The sequence below is a fragment of the Neoarius graeffei genome, chromosome 27 (assembly GCF_027579695.1).
Source record: "Neoarius graeffei isolate fNeoGra1 chromosome 27, fNeoGra1.pri, whole genome shotgun sequence".
In the NCBI taxonomy this organism is placed as follows: Eukaryota; Metazoa; Chordata; class Actinopteri; order Siluriformes; family Ariidae; genus Neoarius; species Neoarius graeffei.
This window is the reverse complement of record NC_083595.1, coordinates 22,113,458-22,129,253: the sequence shown is the minus strand read 5'-3', so window position 1 is coordinate 22,129,253 and position 15,796 is coordinate 22,113,458. Positions and strand designations below refer to the sequence as shown.

The following is a 15,796-nucleotide window of genomic DNA, read 5'->3' as shown; positions in this document are numbered from 1 at the left end:
TGTTAAATGCTTTCTGGCCCTCACTTCATAATTTGCTGCCGAGGCTTAAAGGAGAGCTGCTTCTGTTTCTTGCACTTCTTTGCCTATGAGGAAACTGGGAGGAGTGGAAAGGAAAATGAAAGAACTCTCTTGACCTTTTTGAGGATCAATAAGGAAAATTGAGGTTACATTAATCATATTGTTTCAAATTAGCATTTGGTTCTCTTTCTGGAAGTCATGGAACTATAAACTATAATAAGGAACATTAACTTCAGAAAACAGTTATCCTAAGTGGTGGTGTGAGGGCAGGATTGGCGTAAGTACACAGACTTAGCTGTTTAAATATTAGAATGCTGTTAGAATATCCAAGCTGGGTATATTTATATAATTTTGTCCAGTTTGTGAAACAAACATCAAAGTTGGAATGTTTAAATGGAGAATGTATAAAGGGTATCCTGAAGCTTTGAACCCAGATTTTAACATATTGAGACAGAAGCTGCAGAGGCAGTGTGACCTAATGTGATTATCACTGCTAATTAAATCTTATTTCTCCACTCTATTTTCAAGCCTTCTGCCTCCAAAAAATAAAACAAGCAAACTGCCAGTGAAACTCTGAAGAATTGAATATTTTAGAAATGTAGATGTGTGTACAATCAGAATTGGAATAAATGAGATGTTGCATGATGTAATTATTAGCTACAAAATGATTACTGACAGGACATAGTATTTTTAGTGGTACAATATAGCTTTATAGCAGAACTAAATAAATGTCCTGACACTCTGGTGACTAACTTCACTCTTAGCTGCTAAACAACCTTTTCAAAGTCCTTGTGTAAGTTGCCACTATATAAGTAATTAAAAAATAATAATAATGAGCACATTTATGCAATAAAAACCCTTGTCGCTGGCATTATTGTCAGAAATACCAATATAGAAAATTAATCATCACTTTCTGACCTATAAGACTCAAGCATTCAACAGTGCTGTGGTAGAAAGTAATTTAGCTAGCACTGTCACTTACAGTGGTGCTTGAAAGTTTGTGAACCCTTTAGAATTTTCTACATTTCTGCATAAATATGACCTAAAACATCATCAGATTTTCACACAAGTCCTAAAAGTAGATAAATAGAACCCAGTTAAACAAATGAGACAAAAATATTGTACTTGGTCATTTATTTATTGAGGAAAATGATCCAATATTACATATCTGTAAGTGGCAAAAGTGTGTGAACCTCTAGGATTAGCAGTTAATTTGAAGATGAAATTAGAGTCAGGTGTTTTCACTCAATGGGATGACAATCAGGTGTGAGTGGGCACCCTGTTTTATTTAAAGAACAGGGATCTATCAAAGTCTGACTTTCACAACACGTTTGTGGAAGTGTATCATGGCACAAACAAAGGAGATTTCTGAGGACCTCAGAAAAAGCATTTCTGATGCTCATCAGGCTGGAAAAGGTTACAAAACCATCTCTAAAGAGTTTGGACTCCACCAATCCATAGTCAAGACAGATTGTCTACAAATGGAGGAAATTCAAGACCATTGTTACCCTCCCCAGGAGTGGTTGACCAACAATGATCACTCCAAGAGCAAGGCATGTAATAGTCGGCGAGGTCACAAAGGACCCCAGCGTAACTTCTAACCAACTGAAGGCCTCTCTCACATTGGCTAATGTAATGTTCATGAGTCCACCATCAGGAGAACACTGAACAACAATGGTGTGCATGACAGGGTTGCAAGGAGAAAGCCACTGCTCTCCAAAAAGAACATTGCTGCTCATCTGCAGTTTGCTAAAGATCATGTGGACAAGCCAGAAGGCTATTGGAAAAATGTTTTGTGGATGGATGAGACCAAAATAGAACTTTTTGGTTATGTTTGGAGAAAGGAAAACACTGCATTCCAGCATAAGAACTTTATCCCATTTGTGAAACATGGTGGTGGTGGTAGTATCATGGTTTGGGCCTGTTTTGCTGCATCTGGGCCAGGATGGCTTGCCATCATTGATGGAACAATGAATTCTGAATTATGCCAGTGGAAAGGAAAATGTCAGGACATTTGTCCATCAACTGAATCTCAAGAGAAGATGCGGCATGCAGCAAGACAATGACGCTAAGCACACAAGTCATTCTACCAAAGAATGGTTAAAGAAGAATTAAGTTAATGTCCAAAGTCAAAGAATAGCCAAGTCAAAGTCCTGACCTTAATCCAATCGAAATGTTGTGGAAGGACCTGAAGCGAGCAGTTCATGTGAGGAAACCCACCAACATCCCAGAGTTGAAGCTGTTCTGTATGGAGGAATGGGCTAAAATTCCTCCAAGCCGGTGTGCAGGACTGATCAACAGTTACCGGAAATGTTTAGTTGCAGTTATTGCTGCACAAGGGGGTCACACCAGATACTGAAAGCAAAGGTTTACATACTTTTGCCACTCACAGATATGTAATATTGGATAATTTTCCTCAATAAATAAATGACCAAGTATAATATTTTTGTCTCATTTGTTTAACTGGGTTCTCTTTATCTACTTTTAAGACTTGTGTGAAAATCTGATGATGTTTTGGGTTATATTTATGCAGAAATATAGAAAATTCTAAAGGGTTCACAAACTTTCAAGCACCACTGTATTTTGGGTTGGCTTTCCTAAATGAAACTGAAATGTCTGTCATCTCTCTGCAGTATCAGGAGATGTGCTTATTGAGTGTGTGAAGAACAAGGACCATCACAGGGTAAGACAAATTCCAAAAACACGCTCCTAAGAATAGAAATATGTGTTATTTGTATATATTTTTACATGATCTTTTTCACTCCTGCAATGACCCACCTCATATATCTGCATTGTTTGCTTCCTGGAGACATGAAATATGTAGGAACATACATGTATTATATGTGTTATCATAAACTAAAGGATAAATATTTGTCACAAATAAATAGTATAACAATTAGTGACACACCATCAGTAATTAATCAACAGAATCATTCGTATTTTTTCTCACTTCATTTGCACCCATGATTCAATTAGACCTCTATCACGCTTGCTTAGTAGTCAATAATCTTGATTATATATATCCTATGAAATCCACGTGACACAATTTTTGCTGTTTGGGTTCTGTACCTAAGGTCTGAGGGCTAAAACCATGACTATGAGGCTAAAGTGTACATTGTCATCTTAAAGTTCTCTGTTGGATATTTTCATTCATGTCTCTTTAAACACCTTTTTTCCACATCTGTTAGCCTTTTTCCATGGATCTGTGTGACTGTTGTGTGTATTTCCACTGGAAAAGTGTTGTTTCACAGCTGGCACATTTTGTTCAGTTCCAGCACCAAATTGCTCTGGGTGTAGTAGCAATAACTCGGAATGTTAGGCAATTGGGGTTAACATCACTTGGTTGACACAGCAACAGATTTGTCAAAGAAACAAGATGAACTGTGATGGAGCCTTAAAAAACTGAAGAAGAAAAAAAACCCACTGTCTCCACTGTTCATCTGTCTACATTGCCAACTAATAAGACAGAAGTTACACATTAAGAATGAATAGCAGAAAACATTACAAGCTATAAATAGTTGTGAAATTTCTAAAAAAAAAAATGGCATGAACACTATCAGTGGAAAAGGTATGGTGGTATGCTTGGGGTAATTTTCATGGTGGAACCTTCAAACTAATCTAAGGTATGACTTTCACTTTGTAACTACACTATGAAGACCTGACAGAGATGTGCCTTTCCAAATAATATACAATCAATTGAATTTACCACTGGTGAAGTTTAGTCAAGTTAGATAAATTTCCCATTGGGGGACTGATGGAAACGGGATATGCCTGCATTGTATGTTTCTTGTGTCAAGAAGTAGTTTTGAATTATGAAGTATTTTTTGCAGTTTAATGAACAAACAAACAAAAAAGTAGTCTATTTAAGAAAAAAAATATGCAAGAATGAAGGGGCCTGCATATTTGGGGGGAGAGACCACTGGGCAAACAAAAAAGGTGTCTCTCTCCCCCCCCCCCCCCCACCCCCACCCCCAAATTGAGTGCATTTATAACATATGCAGGCCCCTTCATTCTTGTATATTTTTTTCTTAAATGGACTACTTTTTTTGTTTGTTTTTTCATTAAACTGCAAAAAATACTTCATAATTCAAAACTACTTCTTGACACAGGAAACATACAATGCAGGCATATACCGTTTTCATCAGTCCCCTATTGGGAAGTTTATATAATTTGACTAAACTTCACCAGTGGTATATTCAGTTGATTGTATATCATTTGGAAAGGCACATCTCTGTCAGGTCTTTATGGTGTAGTTACCAATTGAAAGCCATACCTTAGATTAGTTTGAAGGTTCCACCATGAAAATTACCCCAAGCATACCACCAGTACCATGCAAGAGAGACTTTGGGACAAGTCCGTGAATTACCTTGAGTGGCCCAGCCAGGTCTAGCCAGAGTCCAATTTGAACATCTTTAGTGAGGAAAAATACCAGTAGAGCAGTACACTCTACCTTTATTCTGTGGCTGATGTCATGTCAATAGACCCCTTTGCAGTAAACGTCATTCATACGTAAGAGGAAATTGCGCGTGCAGCCTGGACCCAAAAAAGACTCAGCGATGGTAGAGACGAGAAGAAATATTTGGAAGAAATGCCTAGTTGTTGTGTTGTCAGGTGTCAGAATCGTAGCAGTGATGGGGTTAAAATCAAATCAAGTTTATTTGTACAGCGCTTTTAACAATAAACATTGTCGCAAAGCAGCTTTACAGAATTTGAACGACTTAAAACATGAGCTAATTTTATCCCTAATCTATTAGGGATAATTAGATTTATCCCTAATCTATTAAAATGTACAGAATTCCAGCAGGATCTCACCCATTCCAAAAAAATCGCCGACGTCTATGGCTACAAGCCATCAAACGTGTAGACTGGGATGAAAGCACCATCAAAAATGCGCGGGTTTGCAGCGCCCACTTCATCACAGGTAAGATCAGGCTATTTATTAAATCTTTCTTTTTTATTCTTTCTAGTCTTCGTTTATTGATGTAGCAAAATACTTTGGTAACATTTGTCTGATTAGCTGGGTCATAGTTACACAGTGTAATGAATATTGTTAGCATGTTTTCATCAATTTCAGTGTAAAACATGTTCTGTACATGTCCGCACATAACACAATCATATGCGTCTAAAGACTTGTAGGCACGAAGTTTTTCGTGGGTGTACACTGAAGTCTTGTCAATAAGGTACGAGTATATATCTGGCCATTGTATACCAGGGAACTTACTAACATCGTCCGTCCACTCTTTAATTAAATACGGATCCGGTAGGCGATGTCCACTTGTTAGAGTTAACTTATTTATGTAGCATTCTCGATCTTGTAACGACAATTGTTTTGCATAATCTGACAGCTCATAATGCCGGTCTATGGGCAGCGCCATTGTTTCTGAGTCCAGGCTGCGCGCGCATCCTGGCAACGGTCGGTTTGTTTACAAACATGCGAAGGGGTCTATATCCAACTTCATTTCACACAGAGGTGGAGGAGAGAGAGAGAGGATTTATGTAGAATGAGATATTGTCACACTTAACAATACTCAAAGTCCTTTTATTTTTCCCACAATCCCACCCTGTGTTGTGCCAACAGTGAAGAGGTGCTTAAGTATCTTTGATATGTTTGTACCTTGAAGAATAAAATGGACCTGTGCAGTGCACAACAGTCAGAGCACATCCATAGGTGCTTTTGGCCCAAACAGTTTTACAGTTCCACTGGGCAGGTCCCCTGAGAACTACAGCTCTTCAATTGTTTTCTTTTCCGTTTGCACTCTCACTTCCAGTAGGGACACTGAAGTGACGTAAGCCGGCTTGCTAGCATGATGTTAACAGGAAATTCTAGCGAAAATTTTTATAATTTGCTTAGATGCATCAAAATCATGCTGTATTTCCTCTATACGCTCAATAAAGCTTGGATTTCACTGTTGGTCCACTTGTCAATATTGGTTTGTTTGGGGGGGTTCTTTCATTTTTAATGCTAATGTCAAGAGCTTTTGTTTACATGGCTAATGTTTTACACAGATTTTTAAAAATGGCAGTTGCCGATGCTGCATCGGCACGTGCCCAGTATACTTCACTGTATATCACTGTATACTTGCATCTGGACCAGTCACTGTACATATACATCATTCATGGTTTCTCTTGTGCTGGGAGAGTACCTACTATGAAGTAGGCATTAAAAAGTTCCTCAAAATGGCATTCTAACAACTATGATTGTTCTCAGTTCCATACAAAGAAGGGGGAATTTCCTCCCACAGTTCTAAGAACTATGAAAAAGTTCTGGTCCGAAAGTGCCTTGTGTGCATGGGGTGGTGGAGTGTGGGTGTATACAAAGTCATTATTTTGTGCTTACAATTCTGAGACACAGCAGTATTTAACTGCAGTAATAATGCTGAGAGCTTTGACACAGGTAGTAATGTGTGTGTGTGTGTGTGTGTGTGTGTGTGTGTGTGTGTGTGTGTGTGTGTGTGTGTGTGTGTGTGCAGCTAAAGGAGCTCCATAAGCAGGGGGCGGACTTGTGTGTGCAGGACTCAGCAGGTCGCACATTACTCCACTATGCAGTGAGCGTGGCCAGTAAAGAAATCGTCAGATACATCATTGATAACAGTGAGAGAATCTCATACATACACTAACTACACTGTTCAGTACATTTCACGCAACATGCTGTACTGAACAGAAATTTAGTTTGCCATTTTTACACAAAGTCCTTTCATATCTGACTGCATTTGGGTTCACATTCATTATTCATTCATACATCATGTGCTTTCACATGATCCCAGTGATATTACACCTACCATCTCAGTGACACCGTTATACTTATCGTGTAGTATAGGAATGCATTTCTTTTTGTAATGATCTTTTTGTCATATCACTCCCCTCAGAGTCACATACATATGTATACCTTTCTTGTGTTTTGCACCCCATAACTCTACAATGAGTTTTAAACATTGTATATTGCACAGTACTATAGAGAAAAGTATTCATGACTTTGTTGCCATGTTTTATTTTTGTGTGTCTTAATCTTAGAATGGAAATGTTAGTCAATCCCAAAATTATTGGCACTCATGAAAATTAAAAAGTAGTATATTTACAGTAATAGTCAATCCAAATATATTTTATGGCATGTATCGGATTCTCTTGTATATAGTCCATATTTTTCACCAAACACTCTGACATACCCAGATAGTTCCCTTTTGGTTTGTTTGTCCCATGAGGGTCAAACAAACCAAAGTCAAGGAGATCATGGATAACAATTTGTGTACATTTATTTTAAACAGTATTAGGGTTGTCAAAAACACCCCTTTTTGAGCAATTTTTTTTTTTTTTAAATCTTGTAAGAATTATTTTTGGTAGAGGAATGGTAAGTAGGTTCTATTGTTCATTGCAAAATTTGAATAATCATGTAGTCTTTGTTTTATACAATCATGTTTGCTCACTTTAATGAAGCCAATAATTCTGGAGTTGACTGTACCTTAGTGCATGCTTAATGTCTGGATGGTTGCAGTGTATAATTGTATGTACACTGTTCCTATAATGAAGTAGAACATATCCTTTCAACAAAAGTACATACACTGCAATTATTTCTTATTTTTCAACAAAAAAAAAAGTTTTTTGTGCCTATTAAATAGTCAGATGGCTTTGTTTTGTTTCTCCTTGGGTTTTTATCCTGAACACACAAAGTAGTCAACTTTATTTTGTCTCTTGTTTCCTCTCTAACAGCACCCACTGATATGTTGGATGTGACTGAGACAGAAAAGTAAGAATCAAATCTCTTTCTTTCTTTCTTTCTTTCTTTCTTTCTTTCTTTCTTTCTTTCTTTCTTTCTTTCTTTCTTTCTTTCGACTTTCTACTTCAGTTCACCGCTTTTATTTATTTATATTTGCCAAGACAATGTTTACCAGTTGAATTTGAGCTTTGCTGAGTTGTAATTGTCATTATTTGTCAGCACATGCCTTGGTGTTCACTTTTGCAGTGATGTTTCTGACTAGTTTCCACTGTTCTTGCAGTGGCGAGACGGTGTTGCACAAAGCGGCCTCGTTGTGTCAGAGGACAATCTGCCACTACTTAGTGGAGGCAGGAGCTTCTCTTATGAAGACAGACTTACAGGTGAGAAAAATTTATATTTTTATGATTAACCTCCATGTGAGAGTAACAAACCATTTTAGTAATAATGTGAGACAGGGAGATCTGTACACTTATTTTTAAAAAATCCAGTCTTTCCACAGATTATATGCAATGTGGCAAAAAAAGCTAAGCAGATCCATTATAGAGTTCCGGATGGACGTGATTTTTTCTAATCATCCCCTTAACCATTCCAGTGTGCATCATTGGTTTGGCACAAAGGCCGCTGGAAAAACTCCTTTTGTGAAGAGCCGGTAATTTCAATGCTGTTTCTAGTTGGCTGACAGGCTTTATCTGGTGGCCACTTTTTCATGCTTTCTTCCTTGCTGTCTGAATCAGCTTTCAAGACCTCTGAATCAGCATGTGCTCAAACCTCCATATGACAGATGGGATATTTCTTTGTCTGCTCCTAACCTGCATTTTCCCTGTAGCAAAGTGTCCAGTCTTCCACACGGGCTTCTTTGCCAGCACCCTTAAATATCTTTAAACACCACTAAGACCAGTAATTCAAATGCAAAAGTACTCATTATCATACCGAATTTCTAAAACCAAATCATCATCTCTTTCTTCTCTTTCCATCTCTCTCATTTGCTGTGTGCTCACTCACCTACTAACTAGCTAACTAACTAACTGGTGATACTTTTTACTAAAAAGTGGAAGAAATATAGTGTGAGGGACAGGCAGAAATGCCTCTCCCTCTCACTATATTTCTTCCACTTTTTCTGTCTCTTCTTTCCTCCTCTATACATTTCAGCTTGTGGATATTATATGTACCCTATGCTCTCTCTGTCTGTCTGGTGTTCATCTGTCTGTTGTATCTTTTCATCCTTTGTGAGGTGCAGAAGCTCTCTGGTACTGGTATTTAAAAAGGAAAAAAAAAAGATAAAAGAGCAGCGTTCTTATTCTTCCCAAACTTGTGAAGAGCTTTTTTGTCTGACATAATTATAATGTTTTTCATTCTTGTCTAAATGGAAGCTCTTCTGAATATTTTTTAAAATAAATCAGTGTGAACATTCCCCATTGTGTGTCACCAGTCTTTGTTATTCCAGATATATTTTAGCTGTTACTTGTAAATGTTATAAGCAGAAGGAGAGAGCTTTATGTATTTCAAAATATAAAAAGCTGTAGTGTTTCTGATTGTCTACCCAAAAAGAGCACAAGCAGCAATGGAAGTGCCTGTGCTTTGAAAAGGAAAACAATTCCAAGCTCTCTTCCCTTCAGCATTTCTGTCTATGTCAGTAATAGAAGCCATTTCAGTGGTTCTGGCACAAACATTATGTTGACTAATGGATAGAAGGAATGTTTGGATGCGGTACAGTCTTGATTCAGTAAACACTTCAACTCATCACCATTCCTCCAGTTCAGTGATTCCTATTCCTAAATCAGTACATGGGATCTTTAAATGATGGGAGACATAACTAATTGTTCAGCAACAGTTCTTGTGTTGAACTCTTAAAATGCGGAGTGGTGCGAGAAACTCTTTACTACATGTGGTATCACACATCTAGAATCTCTGATGAAGTCTGTCTATAGCAGATGGGATTATGATATTTGAAGACATGGTGGGACATTGCATGCATGCATGCATCACTACTTGTAGGGACCAATTAAATATTCTGTGGAGGAGAGGAGGAACTGGAAGCTATAAAGAAGTTGATATTGTATCAGAGAGTGTGATGAAAATAATTGGACATTTTCCTCAAACTGCACATTTTCATCAAGAAGCCCTTCAGAGAAACCCAAGTGTGTTTTGTCAAAGTAGGCTCTTGACAGTCTGCTTGATTTCATTGCACAAAGCCCCTGATTTACTAAAGGTTTGTGTGTATAAAAACACTTGCAACTAATGCAACACCTACAAAAAAAAAAGCTGATATACTGACAAAATCTACTAAGGATTTCCTCTTTCAAGTGAGCAAAGTAGCACATCTTATCTGTTTTGCATTTTTTGCCTAATGAATGTGTAATTTTGAGCTGTTCTACCTAGAGCTGCAAAAACAAGATGGCATCAAAGCAAATCGATTAATTTCAGGAGCGGTAATTCTTAAAAAAAATAATCTGGATCCTTCAGTGTTAAATAACTACAGGCCAATATCAAATCTACCATTCATCGGGAAAATCCTGGAAAAAATTGTCTTCAATCAATTAACTGCCTTCTTGATATCAAACAGACGTTTTGATAATTTTCAGTCAGGATTTCGTGCCAATCATAGCACTGAAACAGCGCTGATTAAAGTTATAAATGACATATGTCTTAATACTGATGCAGGCAAAACATCGGTCCTGGTATTACTGGACCTCAGTGCAGCTTTTGATACTGTTGATCACAACATACTGCTATATCGACTTGAACACTGGGTTGGATTGACTGGTAAAGTTATCAATTGGTTAAAATCATACTTAAAAGATAGAAGCTTCTTTGTTACCCTGGGAAATTGTTCCTCAACGTCAATGTCCTTGACCTGTGGTGTCCCCCAGGGGTCGATTCTTGGACCATTACTTTTCAACCTTTATATGCTCCCACTTGGGCAAATTATCAATAAAAATTCAATTTTGTATCACTGCTATGCAGATGATACCCAAATTTATTTTACCTAATGATTATGCCCCCCTTGAATGTCTCTACCAGTGTATCGATCAAATCAATAGCTGGATGTCACAAAATTTTCTTCAGCTGAACACAGATAAAACAGAAGTAATTCTATTTGGAAAAAAAGATGAAAGACTCAGGATTACCACTATTCTTGACACAAAAGGGATTAAAACTAAAGAAATGGTTAAAAATCTTGGTGTTTTCATTGACAGCGAGCTAAACTTTGACAGTCACATGAAAGCAATCACTAAAACGGCATTTTATCACCTAAAAACATTTCCAAACTAAGAGGACTTATGTCAAAAAATGATCTGGAAAAACTAATACATGCCTTCATCTCTAGTAGGGTTGATTACTGCAATGGCCTTTTCACAGGCTTGCCAAAAAAGACCATCAAACGACTTCAGCTGGTTCAAAATGCAGCGGCGAGGGTTCTCACACGAACAAAAAGAACAGAGCACATTACTCCAATTCTAAGGTCCCTTCACTGGCTTCCAGTAAGCTACAGAATTGACTTTAAAGTATTGCTGCTGGTATACAAATCTCTAAATGGTACAGGGCCCAATTACCTCTCTGATATGTTGCAGCGGCCTAACCCAATCAGATCTACCAGATCGCAACAGAAAAATTTACTATTAAAACCAGTTGTTAAAACAAAGTGTGGTGAAGCAGCTTTTAGCTACTATGCAGTACAGCTATGGAACCAACTGCCAGAGGACATTAAAAATGCTCCTGCTGTTGGCAGCTTCAAATCTAGGTTAAAGACCAAGCTGTTTTCAGATGCTTTCTGTTAAATAATTAATATTGTCTTCTTTACATTCTTTATAATCTTTACTTCTCTGCATGTTTTAAATTTACTTTAACTTTATCATATTTTATTCTTTATTCTATTCTGCTGTTTTTTTTCTTCTTCTTTCTTTCTCATCTTATTTGAACTACTACTTCATTTTGTTTTGTTTTTACTGTTGTTTAATTCTTATTGTTTTCTTTTAATTTCTTTTAATTCTTTTAATTAATTGTTTTAGAATAAAAATAAAATTATTTTATGTAGTTTTATTTCTCTATTGTTTACTGTTTTTGTTTTTACTTCTGTAAAGCACATTGAACTGCCATTGTGTATGAAATGTGCTATATAAATAAACTTGCCTTGCCTTGCCTTGCATGTGCTCCAAACAGTAGGACCAGAGGACCGTTATTAAATTTGCAGAAGCTTGTTTTCACCAGCTAAAACCAAATAAAACCACTTTGTCTAAATAATGTTAAAGTTTACCAGAATTGTTTTAAATAGTTTTATGACATGCCTTTAAATATGTGCTGTCATGCTTGGGTTTTATATTTAGTTTATTCTTGCAAACTGATCATGGAGAATATAAAGAATAATATAATAATAGTGCATCCTTAATTTTCTCCTTACCCTGCTTGGCGCATACTATATTTCACATTTTATTATTATTATTTTTAAATAAATCATCCACAAAACAGTTTCACACACATCCAAATAATGAGCAGCAATTTGTGATCAGAGCATTGTTCAGTTTGAAGTCTGTTGTGAAGAGAGATTCAAAGAAACCTGTGATTTGAGCAGTTTCCTGATTAACCAAGAATGAAATGTTACAGTATTAAATCTATGGATCTTCAGTGTGCCTTTCTCTCCATGTAAGAGTTTGCGTTTTTTTGCATTTGCAGGGTGATACCCCGAAACACAGAGCAGAAAAAGCGAAGGACACGGAGCTGGCAGCATATCTGGAGAACCGGCAGCACTATCAGATGATCCAACGTGAGGACCAGGAGACAGCAGTCTGATCTCTGACCTTTAACACGCCTTCCCCCTTTGGAGTCTGGAGGCGTCTACTTGTGCCAAATCAATAAAGTCAATAAGAATGGATAAGCCTATAGTGGAAGGCATCTCTATATGGGGTGAATACTCATCTCCTAACCAACTCTAGAACTAAGAGACACATACACACACATTAGGAAGAGATCTGCAGGTTTACCAGCTTGACTATATTTACATCCCTTGCACAATCAGCATTTATTAGTGCATCTGTGTCAGAATGTATGGAGAGAGCTGGGCTTTTCTTTGTTAATGCAGTCACTAATCTGTGTGGCTTTTACAGAGCAATCATTCAGATTAACACTGAGTTTGTTCAAAGATGTAAGATGTCTGGAGCGAGACTGTATGGAACTGTGAATCTATAAAGTGAGATCTCTGCAGCACTGATCACAGCTCAGAATTTCAATATTGATGATTTGTTAAGAAGGAGTTAAGCTAGATGATTTGTTAAGCTAGTGTTAATAAGGAGAACACATTCATTGCTCTGCAGGATCTTACAGACATTTCAGAGATTTACAAACTTATTTGTTTACCAGAACTAAGTGGATGAGTGTTGAAAGCTTAAGTTTTAGGATATGGGGCCGCTGGCTTTCAGCTTTCACTGCACTGAAACCATTTTGAGCCTCTAGTAGCTATTCTTGGCTTTGCTTTTATCATTGTTTGTTTTCCTTCTCTTCTGGACAGGTTTCCTTCTAATAACTTTTGGTACTGTAAATGTATCTGATTAGGTTTCTGTCTGAGAAACCTTTGCACTGTAACTATTGCCTTTATTCCATTCATAAATTTCTTGATTTATAATTGTTGTACTTAAGTAACAGTTTATTTGTAATGCCCTTCTTAATAGTAAATATATGTTTATATAATTTATCATGATAACATCTGACTTGTTTACTTGTCTTATTGTATTATAAAATACTGTAAATTTAATACTGTATTCTTTTCAGAAAGCAGATCAGTTTTGTTCATAATTCTCTGCTCTTGAATTGTTCTGGATGGCATCACTGTTCGACAATGTTCTCCTTCTAATCAGTGCTTTATCTCAATGCACCAACATGTGATACTATTTATTTTCTATAATAGATACTGTATGTTAAATACGTTATCTAAGATATTTAAGTTCAAATTGTTTTGAAACTAGATACAATTAATTGATTGATTAGTTAATTAAAATATTTAATTTGCAAAGAGGGTCACATTCTTGTGGCCACTGTACAGTTCCATCTTAAAATATATTTATTGATGTAGATATTCCCAGCAATGTAGAGGTACACGTACAGTTTGTGACCTCACTAAGCTATTTTTAAAGTACACTCATATGTAAATTATATTCTCATTAACAGATACATACAACAAACCTTCACAAACTAAATAGAAACAGTGGTATTTGGTGTTTTGCAGCAGGAAAAAGTGAGGAAAGTGGAAAAAATATCTCAGTGAAAAAAAAACAGTCATTTGTGAGATTTCTTCAATAAATCAAATCACTGGTCATGTAATCTAGTTAATGATGTATAAAATGGTTTTGGATCCATTTGAGTGGAAAACAAAAACCACTTATTTTATGATCTGCTACTCCTATTTCTTTTAGAACATCAGCTCAAACACTTTTGATCTTCAATTTTGACAATCTGAGAAGACAAGCCGTACAGCAGATTATGCAGTCATAATGGTATAATATTGTCACTGGCTTGACATTTAACCTATTTATAGAAGGTGCTGGTTTTGCTGAACTGAGAAAGTTTAAGGTTTGACATTGAAAGATCGTGACAGTTTGACAATAGTTGTATGCTAGCAAAAAGAAGAATGAATCAAAATAGATCTTTTTATATTCTATTATACCACAGCACGCTTGAATCCTGCAATTCATCAGAAGGTTTTGATTAATTTTCTGTAACAGCAAATCTTACAGTAGCAAAGCAAATCACATTAATTACATTATTGTTTGCTCTACATAACTGAAGTCGAATAATAAACAATTTCTTTTTTTTAAATGCACTTGTGGATATGGTTTTCTGTGAAGGGAAGTTTATTTAAAATTTATGGAAGGAGTCTTCAGTGTCGGCTCTTTGTTACAGTCACAGTTAAAGCTGTAACTTTACCTTTTCTGACATGGGAAAGTCTTCAGGACGGAGGCATTTGAGCTTTGGGGGAATGACTGTTTATAGATGCTGTAAGGAAAGTAATAAGAGGATTTAACTTGTTTTGCAGACCTTTCCACAAATAAAAAAAAGAGATATAAAATAAAAAAAATTTATAAAATAAAAAAATAGAATAAGACATTCTTTTCTTAAATGTTTTTTTTTTTTTTTTTGCAAACTGCTGTGGTATAAGAGGAATAAAATTGCTGTACATACTATTATTGGAAAACAATCAACTTTGGGAGGGTGTCACACCATCCTGATGTTGATTATTTTTCCCATAACAGATTGCCCTATTCCTTACATATTCTACTGGAATCTGTCACGAGTGTGATTACAATTAAATAAATGTCTGGATGGATAACTTGCTAATTAGAGGTGCCTATGTAAATAATGTAATACAGTATTTTTAATATAATAAATCTGTACACCAAATGTTTTTCCCCAAAATCCACTTTGTTTTATAGCAAGAAAAAATTACAGCACATAACACACATCCACTATTTGTATCATTACTTTTAATGCTACATTTATTTGAGTTTAGTTTGAAAATAATTCTTAAAACAGTGCTGTAATTTGACTGTAGCTCATAATTTTACATCTGTCTACAGTTTATAGGAGCCAGCACTGGCTGTAGTGCCTGCGTCTTACTTTTCTATAGTAAAGAAGATTCATGCAGATGAGTAGATAAGAAGCTGAACTGCACACAGTGCCTTCTTAAATATCCAGAAAAGGACTCCGACTTCATGTAGTTTAGATTCCTGCATCTTACTTCTGGAGAGCTTGTACTTCTTTCAATTACCATCTAATTATAAAATGATATATTAATGTCATCTCCTTATTCTGATTCTTCACATGCTTTTTCCCTAGTTAGGACTATGGGCGGCACGGTGGTGTAGTGGTTAGCGCTGTCGCCTCACAGCAAGAAGGTCCGGGTTCGAGCCCCATGGCCGGCGAGGGCCTTTCTGTGCGGAGTTTGCATGTTCTCCCCGTGTCCGCGTGGGTTTCCTCCGGGTGCTCCGGTTTCCCCCACAGTCCAAAGACATGCAGGTTAGGTTAACTGGTGACTCTAAATTGACCGTAGGTGTGAATGTGAGTGTGAATGGTTGTCTG

General features: G+C 36.6%; 1 protein-coding gene across 9 annotated transcripts in view; it reads left to right on the top strand.

The window, feature by feature from the left end:
- dgkza (diacylglycerol kinase, zeta a) overlaps positions 1-15,047 on the top strand; it is a 502,369-nt gene extending 487,322 nt beyond the window's left edge. For 8 of the 9 annotated variants that reach the window (XM_060911482.1, XM_060911485.1, XM_060911483.1 and 5 more), the window contains 5 exons: positions 2,652-2,701; positions 6,489-6,609; positions 7,723-7,759; positions 8,010-8,109; positions 12,401-15,047. In XM_060911482.1, coding sequence (XP_060767465.1) covers positions 2,652-2,701; positions 6,489-6,609; positions 7,723-7,759; positions 8,010-8,109; positions 12,401-12,517 — 425 coding nt within the window. In that variant the 3' untranslated portion in view covers positions 12,518-15,047. Of the gene's footprint in view, positions 1-2,651; positions 2,702-4,811; positions 4,940-6,488; positions 6,610-7,722; positions 7,760-8,009; positions 8,110-12,400 lie in introns of those variants that run through there. The other variant, XM_060911481.1, reaches the window with a different exon arrangement.
- The last annotated feature ends 749 nt before the right edge of the window (positions 15,048-15,796 follow it).